This window comes from Eptatretus burgeri, chromosome 1 (genome assembly GCF_056783735.1).
Source record: "Eptatretus burgeri isolate ZD-2024b chromosome 1, Ebu_testis_v1, whole genome shotgun sequence".
In the NCBI taxonomy this organism is placed as follows: Eukaryota; Metazoa; Chordata; class Myxini; order Myxiniformes; family Myxinidae; genus Eptatretus; species Eptatretus burgeri.
Genome location: NC_140961.1, coordinates 79,466,279 through 79,487,132, shown reverse-complemented (window position 1 = coordinate 79,487,132; position 20,854 = coordinate 79,466,279). Strand labels below are relative to the sequence as shown.

The following is a 20,854-nucleotide window of genomic DNA, read 5'->3' as shown; positions in this document are numbered from 1 at the left end:
GTGGTCTACCGAGGTCAAAGCGCCCTACTCTCATTGTTTGTGGTACGAGGGGAGGGGCCGGCCCTTTTGGGCCGGGACTTGCTGGCTCGCCTCAGGCGAGACTGGATGGCGCCAGCCGGTGACCTTGAGCGGCCCGTGCTGGGCTGGTTGGGGGTGCGACGTGAGGAGGAGGAGGAATTTCCTGTTTCGGAGTTCGCACCTCCAGGTGCACCTGTGCCTCCTTCGGGGCACGTACCTCCGTTTGGGCCCGGGCCTCCCTCGAGACCCGAGGGCGAGGTTCCGGCGACGGGGGCCGCGACGATGCAGCATGGGCTGCCGTTCATTGCTTCCTGCGACGATGATGTACGGTTCTGGAGCAACGGTAGCCATGCCAGCTGCGACGAACTCTCGCGCTTCGGCTGCGCTCGTGATACAGTGCACACCCTTGTCGTTCAGGCGATTTCAGCGGGGGATTGGAGCGAGCCGGTCGCGTTCAAGAAGTTCGCGGAACGCGACCATCGACGACAAGCAAGTCATCTCAACGTCGTGACAACCAAGAGGCGTACACACGATGTGATTCATGGATTGATAATTGTTGTGTGTTTGATTCTTGCTGCATGAGCGATTCGATTTAGCATTGTTAAAGCAAATGCCGACAGTCCGCGTGTGAGCATGATATATTTGGTTGGGATCAATCAATGGGATGACCGATATGATCGATGTGATGTGAAGAGCTTGCAGGCGATCGTGGCGAATAAAGAGGTCTTTCTGATCTCCAGCTGCGAGGGCAGTCCACGGTCCGCTACTCTCTCATGTGTGGGAGTTATACTGGGAGAACGCGCTGTACGTGATGGGGAGGTTGCATTGGAGCAGACGATGTTTTTGTTGTTGTATGACACTGATATGTCTCCAGGCTACACTGATCGTCCGTTCGGATGTGCGTTGAGATCTCGACTCGATGTGATGCATAGGTTTGTTATGGGATTGATGGTGCGGCCAGCCGACGGCACTGTTCAGCATCACCGCCCATCCCTGATATGGCCAAGGTCAGACGTGCCTGGCGCCATGCAGCGCAAACCTCTGGTCTCACCAAGGTCGGCCGCGCTGGCGCGCGGGGCTTGCAGGCTCGGGATGTTTATCTGATTCGGTCCTGTCTGAGGGAGATGTGCCCACTTGTCGACCGGGGGCATTTGATGGTGCCGGGGGAGGTTCGCTTGGGGTGTCACCACGACCTCGCCGGAAGACGTGTAAGCATGAGCCGCCTGGGGGCGTTTCTGCTGCGTAGTGATGCTGTGCTCCCCAACTTGCTTCTTGATATCTTTAACACGGCCAGGGTTTTGTGGTCTGCAGCCATCATTGGGTTCGTCGTGCACCTCAGTACTCAAGCACCTGTCCACTGCATTTTGGGATTCGACTCGAAAGGATGAATGATATGCCAGGTTAACACAGCGGCATTGAGGTTGCAGGTTGGGCAGATAAGCACGTTTTCTTTTGTGCCGGCTCTTCTGGGTTTGGTTCACGGCCACATGATTAATGCCGTTTTTGGGCTCTGGTTGTTTTCTGTGTGGTGGGGCCTATGATTTTTGATTGACGTCGTTTTGTGGCGCTTTGTTTTTTTTATGCCGTAGGTTGCTTTACCGATGTTGTTTCTCATTCTAATGGTCATTTTATAATCATGTTTTTAGGAGGGAGGAATGTGGTGTGGTGGCGTATGGGCACAATGTGGGGAGCGTTGTGGAGGTGTGGTGTTGGTGGTCACGTCTCCGCAAGGCTTATAGGTGTTTGTGCCGCTTGAGGCGTGTGTCTAGTTTTGCAGTAGTGTGCATCCGGACAGGCAATAAGCAGAGTTCGACAACCCTCACGACTATCCGAGTCCCACTGCCCTCCGGACACTACGTAATCGACCGCCAATAACTTGACCATATGACTTGGAGTCCTCCGTTTACCTAAGGACACGTGATCTTATCGGGGAATCGTGCCCTCGGTGTGAACTTGCGTTAGTTAGATTACTTACTGGATCGGGTGCAGCCGAGCAGAGCTGCCAAGTACGTATCAGCTCTTTAACAGATTTTTGGGAATAATGTCCCGGCTCAGCTGGGGTGTGGGCCATACTTAACCAATGGAGGAGTTGACAAAAACAAGCTGGGAGCATTTCTATACAAAGCAAATTTACATTCAAGCGAAGAAAAGTATGTGGCACAGTATGGGATTTATTGTAAATGTACAGCAGGGGGAAGCAAGGAATTTTTGTGGGGTGTGGCAAAAGGCAAACAATATTTACAAAAGAAGACAGTGCAGAGTTATCCTGAATATTCTTATACAGTCTTAACTTATGCTATGACAGTTGCCATCTCTCCCTCTCTTACTCCCTCCCTTACTCCCTCCCTCTCTTACTCTCTCACTCTCTCACGGAGATAGCCCAGAGAGATAGAAGCAGTTGAGGATTTATGACTTCTCAACACCTGGCGTGGCCGACATACCTGCGCAACCCAGAAAGCTTAGGAAAGGGGAGGAGAGAGAAATACTGCGGATGTCTTGGGTGCATGTTTGAGAAGTGCAAGTGTAATGTGACGTGGGGGTGTGGCGTATTGTAAGAGGAAGAATGTGAGGTGCAAGTCAGTTCGGTTCGCTCTTGGGTTTTGCTCTGAAAAGCACAGTTGGTAGGGCTTGCCCGTGTTGATTGTGCTTTAGCGTCCACAGTCGACAAGAGATGGATGGTCGAAGAAAGATGTGTGAGAAAAGATCCTATCGTAAATTGTGTCAGAATCTGTATGTGTGTCGCTGTGGGATGTAGCTTAAATGAGCGACGTTGAATGGAAGCAGTCCCGGCTCGCAGCAGTAATGCGTGACCCCAAGCCTGGTCATGCTGACTCCGATGCTTGTCCTTGCGCCGCCTGTCTCCCCGGCAAGGTCTGATGTCTGGCGAGCTCTGGCGTCTTCTGATCCTTGCTCATTCTGTCCCCTGGCAATTCTGCTCAGCCCTATCCCCAGCGATCTCTCGGCGATGCCCCAAAATGAGCTGCGTTCGCTCCTTTTATGAGCCCCGGAAGAGGAGAGGAGCCAAACGTCGGATCAAAAGAGGCTCTTGGCAAAATTGAGCTTCCCTATTGGTCCATAGCAGTCGTAGCCACACCCCACCAGACCCCAAAGGCGAAAAGCTGCTCAGTTGCTCACCAACAGGGTAACGCATCAGAGCTCCGACTTTTACGTGGGGCCATAGTTTTTGGAACCGCAACAATATTCTCAATCGCCTCATGCTCGAAAATGTGTTCCCAACAACATGGTTTGGTGTTTTGTACTCTACCTTCACTTCAAAATAAATGCAAATGGAGATCAATTCATATGGAATTGACATTTGAATGTTCTCCAAGCTCGAACAATCGAGTCACTGGCAAGACATGGTTGACTAGCATCGAAATTACAAGAGATTCACTGAAATGCATTTTGCGTTTCCTCCCACACCCCTTTCCCTCCCCAAATGTGAGGGTATAATTTTGTAAATCAGATCTTTATGATTGTTTCATTTTTATCAGAGTGTGCATTGCATTGTTTTGGGAGCCCTGTCACATTCACTTGAACTAACCCGTCTTTTGTAGAAACGCCGTAGCGAAATTCCCTGCTTCTGGGAGAATCAGCCTTCTGGTTGCCAGAAGATTAACTGTGCTTTCAACCATGTGAAGGCCCGGATTATCGACGGCGTTTTTCTCCAACCAAGCCGGGGTGAGTGTCCCTCACGAGATTATCAGAGGCTTCCTAAAAGGTGCTTTTATTATTTGGAAATTCGTATTTGGAGATGAAATGTCATGAATAGGAATTGCTGGTTCAATTTTCAACTTGCACAGTGAATCATCACATCTTACCATGGCCAAACAATTGTTTTTTAGTGAAACTACAGTGTTGTGTATGCAAGGTGTAATGGTTAGTCATTGTGATAGTTTACGGTGACACTATTTGTTGTTTCCGCATTGCCCCATTCAGAAAGTGTGCTGATGTTGGATGACACAGTGGGCTCTGTCATGATGGGAGCTCCCAAAGGGCCAGTGCCATCCCAGCCGGCAACTTTGCCGGCAGCAAACCAAGTGGAGGTCTCGGTGACACCACAGAACCGCACAGTCATCAAGCTGGAGAATACCGAGAATGTTCCCAGCCCCACACATCCCCCAGTTGTCATCAACGCTGCTGATGACGATGATGAAGATGATGATGGTTGGTATTCTTATTTGAAGCCTGCCTTAAGGTTGCAGTTTTGTTTCTTGGGGAGAGGGTTAGGGCTGAGAATATCAAGATGATGAAAATATGCAAATGGTTGTTGAATGTCATTACAGCCAGTCCAAGACAACTCCCATGCCGATCTACTCAATGTTTTTAGTGATCTATTTCCATGATTTCCAATTTCTTCAAAAAACTTAAAATGTTGTACAGTTATTTTATAGAATTAGGAATGCTACATATTTTAGCTAAACATGTTTTATTCAATTCACGAACATTTATGGGGAAAAATATGGAGGAAAAAAAATGTGACTCCCGTGACAGCTCTTATCACAATTATATTGCCCGCCTCGACATTTTTATCATTTTGTTGCCTCCTAGAATGGATAAACTTTTTTTTCTTGCACAGTAGACTACATGTGGGTGTGAAGATTTTTAAAATTAGACAAACTATGAAAAATAAATAAACTCTCTTTCTTGGGGAGCATTAATAGTATATGACTCCTGTGACAGCAAGCCATGACTCCCATGACCACCATTATGAAAAAAGCCCTCGTTGAGATTTTATTTATTTTCCAAAAGCCCAAATAATTTCAAGTCCAAGAATACAACTTGATGATAAAAGGTCTTCAAAATATTCTCAGTTGTAGATCCTGTTGTATGCATGATGGATAAAATGTTCAATGTTCAAACATTCAAAACAGCTGTTTACCACCATCTCATCTTCCCCCATCCAAAACCACGATCTTTTCTACCCCCGCTAATCCGCCCCCAAACCCACCTTTAAATTTCCTGATTTCCTTCCTGAAAGTCCCTGTCATGTCCATCTTGTTTACCCCACCTACCCCACCCCATCCCTCTCCCTTCTACAGATCTCATGTCTGTTCCTCACTGTTATGTCCTTCCCTCCTACCCTCTTGTCTCCTGCCCCCTCCCCCCCCTTGTTGTGCATTGTGTGTTAGCTCTCATATGAGCCTCCACAATGCATACCAAAAAAAATACAAATTTAATGTTCAAATTCAAAGTGTGGAGAAGGCTCTCATACTTGTGGCTACTTCAAATAACGCTTTAATTTCTGGCATGTTTCCTGGCCTTCTCAAGACTGTCTGCTGGAAATGGTAGTTGACCCCTGTTGTTTGTTCGTTCCAGGTTCAGCATTTCACAGATGATATTTTCTCTGGGCTGTTGTGAGTGATCACGGTCAGACAGTTGTGCAGGTTACCACTTTGGTTAAGGTAACTCAGACAAACATCATTGGCATCCACTGTAGCACCTCGAGAAGAAGCCAAAGAAACACGAAGTTACCAAATGCACAAATTTAAATGATAAATACTATAAATTTGCATTCAGAACTGGGTTCCCTTCTACTGGTACAGTATAGTTCTGGTGAGGGTTAAAATAGATGTGTACTGAATAATGTGCATTTTAGATTTCTTTATTCATTTACAGATATGCAACAATCTCATTCTATTTGTATTGTAACAAGAACAATCTTTGCTGTACCAATCCAGCTTGAGATAAACTTTGCAAGCTGGCTTAGCGGTAGGGAGACCTCATTTTGATTTCATCGAGATACCAAAACAAACAATTACAGCAATAACCTAGCAGTCAAACGACCATTAGGAATTTGGAGGAATTTGGCTTTGTGTGTGCTCATTCAAAAAGCGTGCACTGAATAATTTTAACTCTGCGGTACTTTCAACTTGAGAACCGAAAAAATTAACCCATCAATTATAAAACAAACATGTTTCATAAAGAGATAATTAAGGAATGGGAAGGGATCACGTGGCCAGAAAAATGTGTGTTTATTACTAGACAGGAATGGACTCACCTACAGTACTTAGAACTAAGCTTTAATCTCTCTCCATCTCTCCATCTCTCCATCTCACATCTCATCTCATCTCATCTCATCACACACACACACACACACACACACACACACACACACACACACGCACACACACGCCCACGCGCACACACCCACACACACACACACACACACACACACACACACACACACACACACACACACACACACACACACACACACACACACACACACACACACACTAAAAAGATAGGGGGAGAGGAGAAATATAAGAGGAAGAATGATGCACTAAACCATGGAACTTCCTGCAGCATGGCACATTTCATGGTGGTGCTTGCTGCAGGAACTGGAGTGAACTCTCGCTCATGGTGGTCCCAATGTGCTCTGCGAGTAGTACCAATGCGGGTGTTGAAAATGTCACCGGCTTCCTTCCTCTACACATCCGCTGCCTTATTCTATCCTCTTCCCTTTAGTTTGCCAGATGTTTTGATTCATTGTATTTTATTAACTTATCATATTTTCTCCTTGGCTTCTCTCGATACCTTCTTCCCTCCCCACCCCCTCCCCCCCCCATTTTATTTTCGCTGTCCTCTCTCTGCCTTTCTGCAGGTGTGACTAACATCCTGGATCAACTCAATTCTATGGAGGAGCATAATGATGCAATGTTATTACTTTCGAAAAATAATGTGTAGCAAATAAGATTGACAAACGTAGCTTTTTCTTAGGAAAAACAAACAAAATTCTTAATTTTGTAACCCCTCTTGCATCAAAAATGAGGTGTAGCACTTCCTACTAGCTCAACACCATGTTAGTATCTGGCAGGCCTCAACAAACCCTCTTGCAACATGTTGCCAGTGATCTATTTTTGGCTGACCTTATTATCCATGGAAAATTCCATGGTCCAAAACAGTACTGTATTGGCAATATATGAGGGAACTCCAGGCATACATCTTTTTTACCCTGACATTTGACTCTGTCAATAGGAGGTTGTTTCAAATAGTTTTCTCCTCATCCTCCTCACACTTACGTCATTGCTGTGATTGGTCGTCAGACCGTCCACGAGATCAAAAACCAATCACAGCTCGAGTGCTTCAGAGCTCCTGTCAATCATAGAGTTAGGCCACGCCCAGACACATGGTCAGTCTGTCTTCACCGTTTAAACAGTCACGCACAAAGGACATGTCTTCGTTTGGACATGTCTTCGTTAATATATGGATATATTTGTGTTTCTGTCATGTTTAACTGCAATGTCACCTTACATGGTGAAGTCAAGCTGACAGGAATTTGTATCTACATTTATTTTATCGAAGAAATCGACGTCATGACATACAAGGGGTGGGGGTCACGCATAGTCGCCATCTTGGTATGTTTGGTAATCGGCTGTGTATTATCAACATTATTTAATAATCGGCTTTAATTTGATACCCGATCATTCATGGTATTTATTCTTGTTTTTTTTTTTTAATACGAGTACAGGCCCGTAGGGGCGTGCCCGTAGGTGCATGCCAGTATATGCAGCTTCGTGCCTGCAGTATCAGGTCCCCAGCATCAATTATGACGTCTTATCAAACAAAGAAGAAGAATTGTGACGCCCCTCTCTCTCGCCCCTCTCTTCCCCCTCCTCTCTCCCTCCTCTTCTGTCCCTCCCCTCTCTTGCCCCCCCTCTCACCCCCTCTCTTGCCCTTCTCTCTTCCCCCTCCTCTCTCCCTTCTCTTGCCCCCCTCTCACCCCCTCTTTCGCCCTTCTCTCTCCCCCCTCCTCTCTCCCTTCTCTCTCCCCCTACTCTCGCTCTTCTCTCTCCCTCCCCTCTCTTGCCACTCCCCTCTCACCCCCTCTCTCTGCCCTCTGTCCCCCCTCTCTCCCTCCCCTCTCTTACCCCCGTCATATATATATATATATATATATATATATATATATATATATATATATATATATATATATATATATATATATATATATATATATATATATATATATATATATATATATATATATCTCTCTCTCTCTATATATATATATATATATATATATATATCTTTCCCCCTCTCTCCCCCTCCTCTCTCCCCCCTCCTCTCTTGCCCCTCTCTGTAAATGTATTCACAAATGTCTACCAAGCACAACGATTAATTCCAACCTTGGGAAAAAACAGCTTTCAAACCCTTGGGAAACAGCTGTTCCCCTCGGGAAAATTCAAACCTCGGGATTAATTAATAATTTGAATAATAATTAATCAAACCTTGGGATAAATTCATTAATTCAAACCTTGGGAAAGAACGGCTTTCAAACCTTGGGAGACACTTGGGAAACAGCTGAAATGGATGAGGAAGAACGATATCAAACTTTGAAAAGGCACATACCCAGGTCCCCAGTGTCGATTGTGACGTCACACCAAACGAAGAAGAAGAATTGTGACGGCAATCCTTAAAAAATTTAAATAAATAAACATTAATTGTGAGGTCATTTGTGATGTCATAGCACCGTGTCCTGTCATTGGTTCACAGATACATGGCCGTAACTTGGGAACCGCTCGTCCGATTGATATCAAACTTTGAAAAGGCACATCCGCGTGCCCCGGCAATATTCCTGGCAAGTTTCAATCCGATCGGACCAGTGGTCGTCTGGTTATTAATAATTTGGGAAAAAATGGCATGAGAAGGTGTAACGACACCTTCAGCTGCCGTATATACATCTTTTAAACACTGAAAATGCAATAAAATGGCCGTAACTTGGGAACCGCTCATCCGATCGATATCAAACCTCGAAAAGGCACATCCGCGGGTCCCCGGCAATACTCCTGGCAAGTTTCAATGAGATAGGACCGGCGGTCGTCGAGAAACGGCGGTCACAGACAGACAGACACACAGAGATTGCTGGAATTATAGATAGATTGTCTGGTAATCGACTGCCCAAGTATCATCAACATCAAATATTAATCGACTTTTATTTGACACCCGATCATTCATGGTATTTATTCTTGTTTTTTTTAATATTGTCTGGTAATCGGCTGCCCAAGTTTCAGGAAACTCTCAAGAAGGAAATTTAGAAGGAGAGCTTGGGGTGTAAGGGGGGGGGGGTGAACGAGAGTAGAAAAGATCATGCTTTTGGATTGGGGATGATCTTAGAATTCCTGGAGCTCTGTGATGGTCATAAATTGACCTATCCTTGGGTTAAATTTTAATTTTTAATCTCAAACATACATCTCTGAAAGGCTTCAATTTGTAACTCGTGGTTGAATTTGGGAAAATGGATAGGATGTGGAAGTTTGCTTGGAATGGCTGAATTTTACGTGGAATCTCCCCATCTGCATATTGCAGTTACGTGATGCCTGCACAGTTACCTTAACCTTGCCTGCTTGGCAGCTATACTGTTTTGTGGTATCTTGATTTTTTTATTTTTATATTCCTGATCATGCATGAGGGTACCTCTCCGGTGAAATAATGAAAGAGTGTGATGACTGGGGTGGGAGTGGGGAGGGTGGAGGAACATACTTTCCAATTTCAGAAAAAACCTTTTTTGTGGAATATTGAAGTGCAAGAGTGCCAATGCCATCTCATCACACAACACCATGATAGCCCCACGTGACACTGATGTGTGCAGAAAGAAGGCAAACACCAAGTTAAGGACGTACCTCTGGGACGCATTGAATAACGAGGTGGTTATTTATTTTTATTTCCTCTTCATGCATTGCTTTAGCCATCCTGGACGAGAATGTCATTGGTCCTTTTTAGGTCATCTCTACCGAGATGACCGAATAAAGCCAGACCAAATGTCCGTACGTCCGTACGTCAACAATTTTTCTTTCCGATCTTGACGAAACTTAGTATGTGGGTAGAGGTCAATGAGTGTTACACAACTATAAAGCTTTTGTCAGGGTCAAGGTGACGAGGTCACCAAAGTTATAAAAATCGCCGTTTTCAAAACCTATCTAGTCTGCCATTCTACAACATATTTTGCAACTGTTTATTGATTATGATGGTAAAAAATATTATCTTGTATCTAACCGGACAGATTTTTGAATTTCCGTCCTGTTTAGCCGCCTCGTAACCTGGAAGATGGTCAAAAACACCTCCCGGTACAAAGAAAACTTTTTACTTCCGATATTGATGAAATTTGGTATGTGGGTAGAAGTCGATGAGTGATACCCAACGACATATTTTTTCCCAGATTCGAGGTCAAGGTCATGAGGTCACGAAAGTTGTGAAAGTCACCATTTTCGAAACCTATCTAGTCTGTCATTTTAGGAGATATCTGGCAACGGTTCATCGATTATGATAGTAAAAATCCTTATAGAGATGACCGTCACCCCCACATGGGAGGTAATTTTTAAAAAAGTACTGACAGTGGTTAATGTTTTGATACTACCAGTGGAAACAATGAGCTTCATGCTAGTATCATTAAAGCTTAATCCCAATTGGTCAACATTAAAGTAAAGTAAATGCCTTACATTTGAAATTTTGTTGCACAGGCTAAAATTCACACAAGGATACACACAAGGAAATTGGATGCAGGTGGAGGCCATTCAGCCCATCATGCCTGTGACACATCAACAGCATGCCTGTGCATCCAATTTATCACACTAGATCACTTATTCACTGCGCACTCCTTGTTCTTTATGTCTGCAATACTCGATCTCTCAGGTGTCGAATGTAATTGGGTACCGAACAAGGGCAATATGGATAAAAATTCTCACGAGTTGCACAATGAAGGAAAAACAAAATCATTGACACATTTTATTATTTCCTGAAGCTATCCACATCTCAATAATCCACATTCAAGCTTATCACATGTTATGGATTGCATAAGCAATGTTCTTTAGGGACTTGCATGTAACAAGGAAGTGAGGAATCTTATACACTCATCAAAAGTATTGAGAAAACGTATTGTCCCACACCTGGATGCTTCCTCTTCATTTGAAAAAAAAAAACAATCAAAGTGAAAGGATGCCATATATCTAAGTGGTCCTGAAGAAAAAAGATCGCCTCTCCACAAGTGTCTCTTTTACATTGCTTTGCAGCCCAGCCCTAAGAGACCCCAATATTGAATTTCAGCTCCCTTACCCACCTTGTGTTATAAAGCTAATCACCAGTAATATACGAGGGGCAGTAAATAAGTGACCTTAAAATGGCGATATAAATTTGAGAATGTAATGTGTGTAGTTGTAGATGACGTTATTTCTATGGGTAGGAGTCATGTTTTGCCTGTTTTTGATCTGGCAACATTGAGCGTATGATGTCATTAGAGCTCTTCCAAGAAGGCGGCTCTCTTAGAAGCATGCATCAGAGAGGAGCAATGTTCTGTCATCCGTTTCTTGGGAAGTGAGGGTGTGAATCCCAATGAAATCCATCGCAGAATGAAAATGCCATATGGTGACGCATGTTTATCACTGCAACAGGTGTATGACTGGGACAGGAAGTTTAAAAGTGGAGTTCTTTCAGTTTGGGTGTGGGTTGTCTAGGCACCCACCTTGCAGACATTTTGTGGAACCCCAGCCTGGTGTGCTGAACCATGGCTAACGTTCAATTTGGAGGCAACTTCATCCAGTGCAATGCGATTGTTTTCCCTTAGCACATGCTCAACTCCTGCTACCATTTCTGGTGTGTCGGCTGTGAGGCCAGCCTCAGCGAGCAGCCTCTGCCACACTGGACAGTCCACTTTTAAGCTTCCTGTCCCAGTCGTACACCTGCTGCAGCGATAAGCATGTCACCATATGGCATTTTCATTATGCGATGGATTTCATTGGGATTCACACCCTCACTTCCCAAGAAACGGATGACAGAACATTGCTCCTCTCTGATGTATGCTTCTAAGGGAGCTGCCATCTTGGAACTGCTCTGCTGACGTCATTCTCGAATTTATATCGCCATTTTAAGGTTACTTCTTGACTGCCCCTCGTATACCAACTGTGAAGCTACGATATAAAATCAAGCTCTGTGTGTACATCTGAGAATCAAAAAAAACACTGCTACAAATTTTGCGTACATGCTGGGGGTACCCACAGTCAGGTCAGAAGCACAAAACCTCTCCCCAACCCTTCCCCGCAAGGGTACATTTTCCTCTGTAAGCGAGTCACCATAGCGGGAGGGAGCAGGTGTTTATAACTATATTAAAATAAGGGAATTTTCTGTGTGTCGTCTGATCAATATAGAATTGAAAACGGCTGGGCCAATCTGGGGAGTGGACTTGCAACTTTCATCTGTACATGCGGAATGATGAAAGTGGTTTGACCTCTGATCCCTGCTTGAGGGATGGAGTATTGATACCATAATTTGCTCCCTGAGGCAGAGGGTATTGCTGGTGATTCAAATAGAGTTAATGGTTGTCTTGCTGACAAGATTTCCTCGAGGTGTATGAACTCACCTCGAAGCTGTCTCACCTGGGTTTCAATACAGATCCAGCAAAAACTGTCAACCCGGTGTTTCACAAGCTGTGTGATTCATAAATGTGTGCCATGCCTCGGATGGACGTCACAATTGGTGTCCCATTTGCCAGCATTCGTTATGGGACATCAAAGATCCCACTGGTGTTCTCCGTGAAGAATAGGTGAGCTATTGCCAACACCATGGCCAAATTCCAAAATCCTGCCCCAACAAGCAGCGTGGATTGCATCAGCTGCACAGCTGCACCCTCAGATAAGGGACTGCATCAGCGACATAGCCGTGCCCCCATCCAATGATGCTACCCTATCCAGACAGCCCTGTGCTGCATATGAACTGAGAAGAAGAAAGGTTACCAAACACTGCACTGTAACTCCATTTTCTTGAATAAAAGTTCCCCCAAACCCCAAAGCTGGAATGAATTGCTGCACATGCTTAGAATGCGAGGTTTTTAACTATAAAATGATAATTAGCCTGCATTGCTTGTTGCAAACATTTTAAAATATTTAACTGTAAAGAGGTAATTGAACATTACTGAATTTGTACGTTTGCTTGCCGTACATGTTTTTCCATTGAAATTTTGCTCTTCCCTGAATATTTCCTTATTCATTCGGTCGACAAAGGACTGTTGTAATCAAGTCGTCGTATAATTTATGATCACGACCTTTCTTGGCTAGTGCAGCCAATTACTGAGCAATATGTACCTTTGCCATTGAATGTAAATGGGTGTTGTGTTTTCACCCCTGTCTGCCTGCCTGCCTGTCTGTGAACAGGATATCTCAAAAAGTTGTGGACTTTATCGGAAGAAATTTTGTGGGGAGGTTTGGTGTGTGACAAGGACGAAATTGTTCGATTTTGGTGAAAATCCGGATCCGGACACTAGAATTTTAAAAGTGATTTTTCACCATTGAGAGATGTGGCCAAAAACTACATGGAGCAAGATATCTCAAAAAGTTGTGGACATGTTATGACAAAAGTTGGTGGATGTGTTGGTTTGGTGAAGAGAACAAGCCAATTCGAGTTTGGTTGGGGTCTGGATCCAGATCCGGTATATCAGTGGGATATAATGTGTTCATCTTGGCGGAGGTATGCGCTCTACCGACTGCCATTCCATTTCACTATTGAGTGCATCAACAACGTCCTGGTTCGTCTCAAAAAACTCCGAGCCGTGTTGTGTGGATGTTTCTTTTGCGATAAATATGGCTGTTTGCACAGAGCCATGTTGACATGAAACAGCTGGGATTCAAAAGTTGATGATTGTGCTCTCGCTTTAAAAGTGTTTTAATTGAGTCTTATATTTAATTGCATGTAACAAAAAGTCCAAATAATTGACCATCACTCCCCCTCTGCCCTCACCTAATTTCCCATACATAATACGCATTTGTGTTGCAACTTAGCTGATGGAGTCTGTTCCTTGTCTCTTATTTCAGTTTGATGGACTTTTGGGCTGTGTGTTCGCAATTCTAGTCGATTTAACACGATCATGCGAGTCTGCCTCCCCTTTTTGCAATGGATGTGCTTAACAGTTGAGGTATACCAAAACAATACAACAAAAGAGCAAGCCAATATTTGTCGACTTGTGATGCACTGTTCAAATGATATGAGCCGTTCTCGGTAAGACGGATGTTTGCTTGGGGAAAAAGCCACAGGTGCTGTGCAGTTGATTGATTGCCATTGCTGTGTGTAATCTCTTGTAGATGCATCTTCTGAAGAGACTGAAGCAGCAAAAAGAATGTCTGAATTGGGTACTCTGAAAGGCAGGAAGTTTGCGTCTTCAACGAGGAAAGTTACAACCACTTGTGCTTCCGGTAAGAGCAAAGGCTTCACTCCTCTATTTTGGTTGGGGGAGTGGCATTATATATATATATATATATATATATATATATATATATATATATATATATATATATATATATATATATATATATATATATATATATATATATATATATATATATATATATATATATATATATATATATATATATATATATATATATATATATATATATATATATATATATAAACATAACCTGGTGTTGGCGTAGTGGTTAGGGTAGCGGCTTGGGATCCAAAAGGTCCTGAGTTCAAGCCCCGTTGGCCGCTTGAATTAATACACACCAGGAGGTTGACTCAGCCTGTCATCCTTCCGAGGTTGGTGAAGTGAGTATCAGTGTACTGGGCCCTATGTATACCCCGATTAAAATGGGTGTACCATATCCCTGTGTCGTAAGAGGCGACCAGGGTTGCGTCAGGAAGGGCATCCGGCGTAAAACCTGTGCCAAATCACTTTGCGGATCATACGGATGATCTGCTGTGGCGACCCTTAACGGGAGCAGCCGAAAGAAGATGATATATATATATATATATATATATATATATATATAATTTTTTTTATTTTATTTCCCCCTTTTATACTAAAGTCACATCCACTTTTCAGTGTCAACTGGATTTGAGGTGAAAACCCTGGAACAGATCAGACGAGAAAAAGCCTTGAGGAACCAACAGGGACTATCCGGTATGTTTGATCTCGGTTTGTCTTGTGGATATTTTTTTTTTTTAAACAAATTAAGGTATTGGTAGGAGTGAAATGACAGAGGGTATCAGTGTTACACACTGACAGAAAATAAAAAAGGAACCAGGAGATAGACAACATTTGAGTGGCAGAAATGGGGGTTGGAGAGGTGTGAGGTCGGCAGCAAGAGTATTGAAGAATGGGAGAAAGCATGAGATGACTGGCAGCACTCTTTAAATGCTCAAAGGAGGGGTGCAAACCAACACACTCAGCAAGCTGGTTCATAATGCAAAAAAGATGAAGGGATTGAGCTTGAGCTTAAAATTGGAGGGTAAACGGGCGTGGGATTTTGGGGGAACATGTGTAACCATGGCATGTTTGTGGAGAATGGATAGATGAGAGGCAAAATAACACAGAGTTGACCAACCTGTGATGAGCAAAAAGCAGACCGAGCGACTTGCCCTCTTGTGGAGAGATGCCTTTAGCATGAAGAATCTTCTTCCCCATCCCCTACATCAGAGCATGATGAGAAATTGCCGAAAGAGGCGAAATTGGGAACCCATGTTCCATTATACATTGGAGAGCTGAGTTGCTCAGAATACACGTAACTCTTTGAATGTACTCTGAGTGAATTGGCCATCCTTGGAGACCATTTCAGCGACAAGTCATAACCGCTCCCTCCAAGAGTGAGAGGATTTGTTGTCAGTACCCCCTCCCTCTGGCATAGCTCCCATCTGCAATACCCCCTATTTATCTATCTCCAGCTATCCATTTATCTATCTCTATCTCTCCTCACACCTCTCACCTCACACCTCTCTCTCCCCCTCTCCCCCTCTCCCCCTCTTCCCCTCTCCCCCTCTTCCCCTCTCCCCTCTCCCCCTCTTCCCCTCTCCCCTCTTCCCCTCTCCCCTCTTCCCCTCTCTCCCTCTCCCTCTCTCCCCTCTCTCCCCTCTCTTCCCCCTCTCTCCCCCTCTCTCCCCTCTCTCCCCTCTCTCCCCTCTCTCCCCTCTCTCCCCCTCTCTCCCCTCACCTCCCTCTCACCTCCCTCTCATCTCCCTCCCTCTCACCTCCCTCCCTCTCACCTCCCTCTCACCTCCCTCTCACTCTCTCTCTCTCTCTCTCTCTCTCTCTCTCTCTCTCTCTCTCTCTCTCTCTCTCTCTCTCTCTCTCTCTCTCTCTCTCTCTCTCTCTCTCTCTCTCTCTCTCTCTCTCTCTCTCTCTCTCTCTCTCTCTCTCTCTCACCTCTCTCTCTCTCTCTCTCTCTCTCTCTCTCTCTCTCTCTCTCTCTCTCTCTCTCTCTCTCTCTCTCTCTCTCTCTCTCTCTCTCTCTCTCTCTCTCTCTCTCTCTCTCTCTCTCTCTCTCTCTCTCTCTCTCTCTCTCTCTCTCTCTCTCTCTCTCTCTCTCTCTCTCTCTCTCTCTCTCTCTCTCTCTCTCTCTCTCTCTCTCTCTCTCTCTCTCTCTCTCTCTCTCTCTCTCTCTCTCTCTCTCTCTCTCTCTCTCTCTCTCTCTCTCTCTCTCTCTCTCTCTCTCTCTCTCTCTCTCTCTCTCTCTCTCTCTCTCTCTCTCTCTCTCTCTCTCTCTCTCTCTCTCTCTCTCTCTCTCTCTCTCTCTCTCTCTCTCTCTCTCTCTCTCTCTCTCTCACCTCTCCCTCTCTCACCTCTCTCTCACCTCTCTCTCACCTCTCTCTCTCTCACCTCTCTCTCTCACTCTCTCTCTCTCTCTCTCTCTCTCACCTCTCTCTCTCTTTCTCTCTTTCTCTCTCTCTCTCTCTCTCTCTCTCTCTCTCTCTCTCTCTCACCTCTCTCTCTCACCTCTCTCTCTCTCTCTCTCTCTCTCTCTCTCTCTCTCTCTCTCTCTCTCTCTCTCTCTCTCTCTCTCTCTCTCTCTCTCTCTCTCTCTCTCTCTCTCTCTCTCTCTCTCTCTCTCTCTCTCTCTCTCTCTCTCACCTCTCTCTCTCTCTCTCACCTCTCTCTCTCTCTCTCTCTCTCTCTCTCTCTCTCTCTCTCTCTCTCTCTCTCTCTCTCACCTCTCTCTCTCTCTCTCACCTCTCTCTCTCTCTCTCTCTCTCTCTCTCTCTCTCTCTCTCTCTCTCTCTCTCTCTCTCTCTCTCTCTCTCCCTCTCTCTCTCTCTCTCTCTCTCTCTCTCTCTCTCTCTCTCTCTCTCTCTCTCTCTCTCTCTCACCTCTCTCTCTCTCTCTCTCTCTCTCTCTCTCTGCGCTCTCTCTCTCTCTCTCTCTCTCTCTCTCTCTCTCTCTCTCTCTCTCTCTCTCTCTCTCTCTCTCTCTCTCTCTCTCTCTCTCTCTCTCTCTCTCTCTCTCTCTCTCTCTCTCTCTCTCTCTCTCTCTCTCTCTCTCTCTCTCTCTCTCTCTCTATCTCATCTCTCTCTCTCTCTCTCACCTCTCTCTCTCTCTCACATCTCTCTCTCTCTCTCTCACCTCTCTCTCTCTCTCTCACCTCTCTCTCTCTCACCTCTCTCTCTCTCACCTCTCTCTCTCACCTCTCTCCAAGATGGTGCGAGTGGCTATGTTGAGGATGATGACCTCATTGAATCGGATTTGATGGCTGTTGCTGCAGGTGTTGAGGCTGCTGTGGCCAAAGTCAGACAGCACCGTGAGTTGAGCGCACTGTTTAATATGTCCATACCAACTGTTTGTTTTGATTTGATTCTTGGAAGGTTGTCTTCTTATTTTGATGTAGTATTTTTGGAGATAAACATTTTTTGGGATTTACATTTTGATGTGGCTCTTTATTTTTATTTTTTTACTTACTTTTTTGTCTTCTTCATTTATTCACCATTTTGGCAGTTGTGAATTGTCTTCTACCTCACCTGAAACGTAGTTCCGGGAAGATTATGGGAGGGCGTGTCGTCCGTCCGTCCGTCCATCCACAAATACTTGAAACTTCTATAAAAAAACATGATTTCGATTAAACTTTACCACAACATTCATCAATGTGTATGTACCAGTTTGTTCATGGCACCAAAAAAAATTGGGCCCTGAGGGAGTCTGCAGGGGTTGTCCCCCAAAATAGGTATTTGCTTTCTTCTCAAACTACACACGCAGTTCTGATGAAACTTGACTTCAACCTTCATCACCCATGATGTACCAAAGTTTGTTCATAACATGAGAAAACTCTGGGTCTAAGGGGGTTTTGCCCCATAAAATATGTATATGCTTTCTTCGCCAAAACTACACACACAATTTGGTTGAAACTTGACCACAACTTTTATCACCCGTGATGTACAAAAGTTTGTTTATGCCACTAAAAAACAAAAAATTGAGGTCCAAGGGGGGTCTATGCATGGGGGATGGCCCGAAAATATGTATTTGCTTTCTTTTCAGAAACTACACACACAATTTATATGAAACTTGACCACAACCTTTATCACCCATGATGTACTAAAGTTTGTTCACGGCATTAAAATAAAATCCATAGGTATTTACTTTCTTCTTGGTTACATATTTTGTGGGTTATTCATGTTTACGAGTGGTTCCCTGGTTATCGTATCGAGCTGCTACCAGTTGAGTGCCCATGGGTATCACCCCTATTATTTTCCTTAATCCTATGTTGAATAACTGGGTTACTTTTGGTATTAGCCCTCTTTGGACTTAGTCGAAATGGGGGCTTATGGATTTGGTCTCAATTTTTGTGTGCACATTGCATCCGCAACCATATCTCGGACATGTATGCACAAATTTTATTTGTACTTGGCACAAAGACAACACGTAATGGTATACATATGCACGTCATTTTTCTTCAACATCAGATCCAAGATGGCCAACTGGTGGCCATTTTAGTTGTAAAAAAAATTAAAAAGCTGTGTTAAACACGTCCTCAACGATGTCTCAGACATGCATTGACCGGTCTTGTTCAAACTTGGCACACAGATAATGAATGATGACTTGTATATGCACGTCATCCCCCCACCCCCCCCCCCCACCGAGATCAGGTTCAAGATTGCTGACTGGCGGCTATTCTGTTACTTATACCTGTCCCCAACCATTTCGCTGGCATGCATGGTGCAATTCTGTTCAAACTTGGAACAAGCACAGTACACAATGGCATACACTTGCACCGAACATTAGCTTGCGATATGATCAAAGATGGCCGACCAATCGACTAGCAGCCATTTTCGTTGTACATAAATATTGGCGAGCCTTTTACCTCCATACAGCAAAATTACTAAAACAATGGCGGCTGTGACATTTTGTGACTTTTTTTTTTAACTTCCTCGTGGAATGTTCAGGAGGTTTTTAATTTAATTTTTATCAACATGTACACTGTTATTGAAGGCAGGGAGGAGGTGAAGGATTTTTACACATGTGCCCAGTTGGTTGGGAACAGTGGCAGTCCAGTTGTAACAACACCAAATGGCATCCGAGATGTGTAATGGGTTGAATGTAAAAGGAGGTGGTATTATTAACCTGGATATCATTGTTGCCGGAGAATTCCCACGTTGGAACCACCTTGTTGGTTTTAAAATATAATATAAAAACAGCTGGTTTATAAATAATCTTCATAGAAGAATTAATCTGCCCGATCTGTTGTAGATATTGTGCCAGTCCATACATTGTGGTTGAGACTTGATGCCCTCACCACTTTAGTGCCCCCCCCCCCAGGTGTCCTTACATATAAAAAGGTAATGCCATCAACATCTATGTAGCTGAAGAATAAAAGCCTAATTGCACTTGTGAGGATGTTTGTCATCAAAGCCAAAGAAATTCCAGTACTGTATTTTAAAAGATTAGAGGCACTTGGTATAGTGCACATTATTAATAGGGTCTGGAGATGCTTCAGTACTACTTTAATTAAGGTGCCAATTATATTTATCTCTGTTGGTTTAACTGTGCCCTGGGGACTTGCATCTATCCATTTTGAAATCACTATGTGGAAGGTAATGATTCCCTCACAGGTCATGAGCTAAGAAGATGCAATTGCTGTGTTGTTTAAATGGGCACCACAGGGCCAAAGGTGGTTGATTATGGCTTGGACTGTTGTTCCCACAGACTCTGCTCCCAATGGACACTCTGTGGAGCAGCGCCTTGGCAAGCGCAGAATGGAGTCTGATCTTAGAGCCAGGCTGGAAGCTGCAATAGGTGTGTGTCTTTGCCACTGAATGTAAATGATTGATTTGACTAATTTGGGATACCCCAAACTATTTATATAATGTGTGGGTTTACATCGTTAATCTGAGTACAGCCCTTGAAAAAAACAAAGGCACCGACTGGTTTAGTTTTTATCCCCACGCTTTTTGAGGAAAAAATACGGGGGATATTGTGTAATCGGCTTTGTCCGTCTGTCTGACTGGCTGTCTGCCCATCGTAACACGATCTCCTAAACAGTTGGGCAGAAATTCACCAAATCTGGTCCATATGATCACCACATGGCAAGTGCAGTGTCATTTTTTGGCCCCGTCCCTTGGGGTCGAGTCGAGAGGTCAAGTACCGAAAAATGCAATTTCGCGCTCATTTTCAAACATTTTGAAATGAAACTTTGTAGATGCAATCAACGTTAGGAGATGCATGAAATAATGTCACAATTTTTGGGATTTCACTCCTCTCCCCAATCTATGGTTCATGCCACAGGGGGTGAGAACTTTGGGTTCTTATTAATTATCCATGGAAAATTCCACAGTCCAAAACAGTACTGTATTGGCATTATATGAGGGCACTCCAGGAATGTCTTCTCTTTTTTTTTTGTAAAGACTCAAGCTCATGGAAGAGCTGGAACACTGAATAGATCAGAATGCAACAGATCAAAAGGAACAGTAAAGATGGGGGATACAACAGGAGAGATGAAGGACAAAATAGAGGTATACTTGGACAAACAATGGGTGTGCATTCGAATTGGGTGCGAGAAAGTATGGAAACGGAAGGAAAATTGGAAGGAGGAAAACTTGAGGGTGGAAAGGAGGGGGATGGGGTGAACGAGGATAGAAAAAATCATGC

At 44.2% G+C, this 20,854-nt stretch overlaps 1 protein-coding gene across 5 annotated transcripts in view; it reads left to right on the top strand.

Annotated features, from left to right (window-relative positions):
* Positions 1-20,854, top strand: part of ZC3H11A (zinc finger CCCH-type containing 11A) — a 95,633-nt gene that overhangs the window by 28,927 nt on the left and 45,852 nt on the right. For 2 of the 5 annotated variants that reach the window (XM_085890058.1, XM_085890048.1), the window contains exons 4-9: positions 3,576-3,699; positions 3,958-4,185; positions 14,088-14,198; positions 14,831-14,908; positions 17,415-17,516; positions 19,913-20,002. In XM_085890058.1, the coding sequence (XP_085746184.1) occupies positions 3,576-3,699; positions 3,958-4,185; positions 14,088-14,198; positions 14,831-14,908; positions 17,415-17,516; positions 19,913-20,002 (733 nt within the window). The remainder of the gene's footprint in view (positions 1-3,575; positions 3,700-3,957; positions 4,186-14,087; positions 14,199-14,830; positions 14,909-17,414; positions 17,517-19,912; positions 20,003-20,854) is intronic. The other 3 variants (XM_085890067.1, XM_085890077.1, XM_085890086.1) reach the window with 3 other exon arrangements.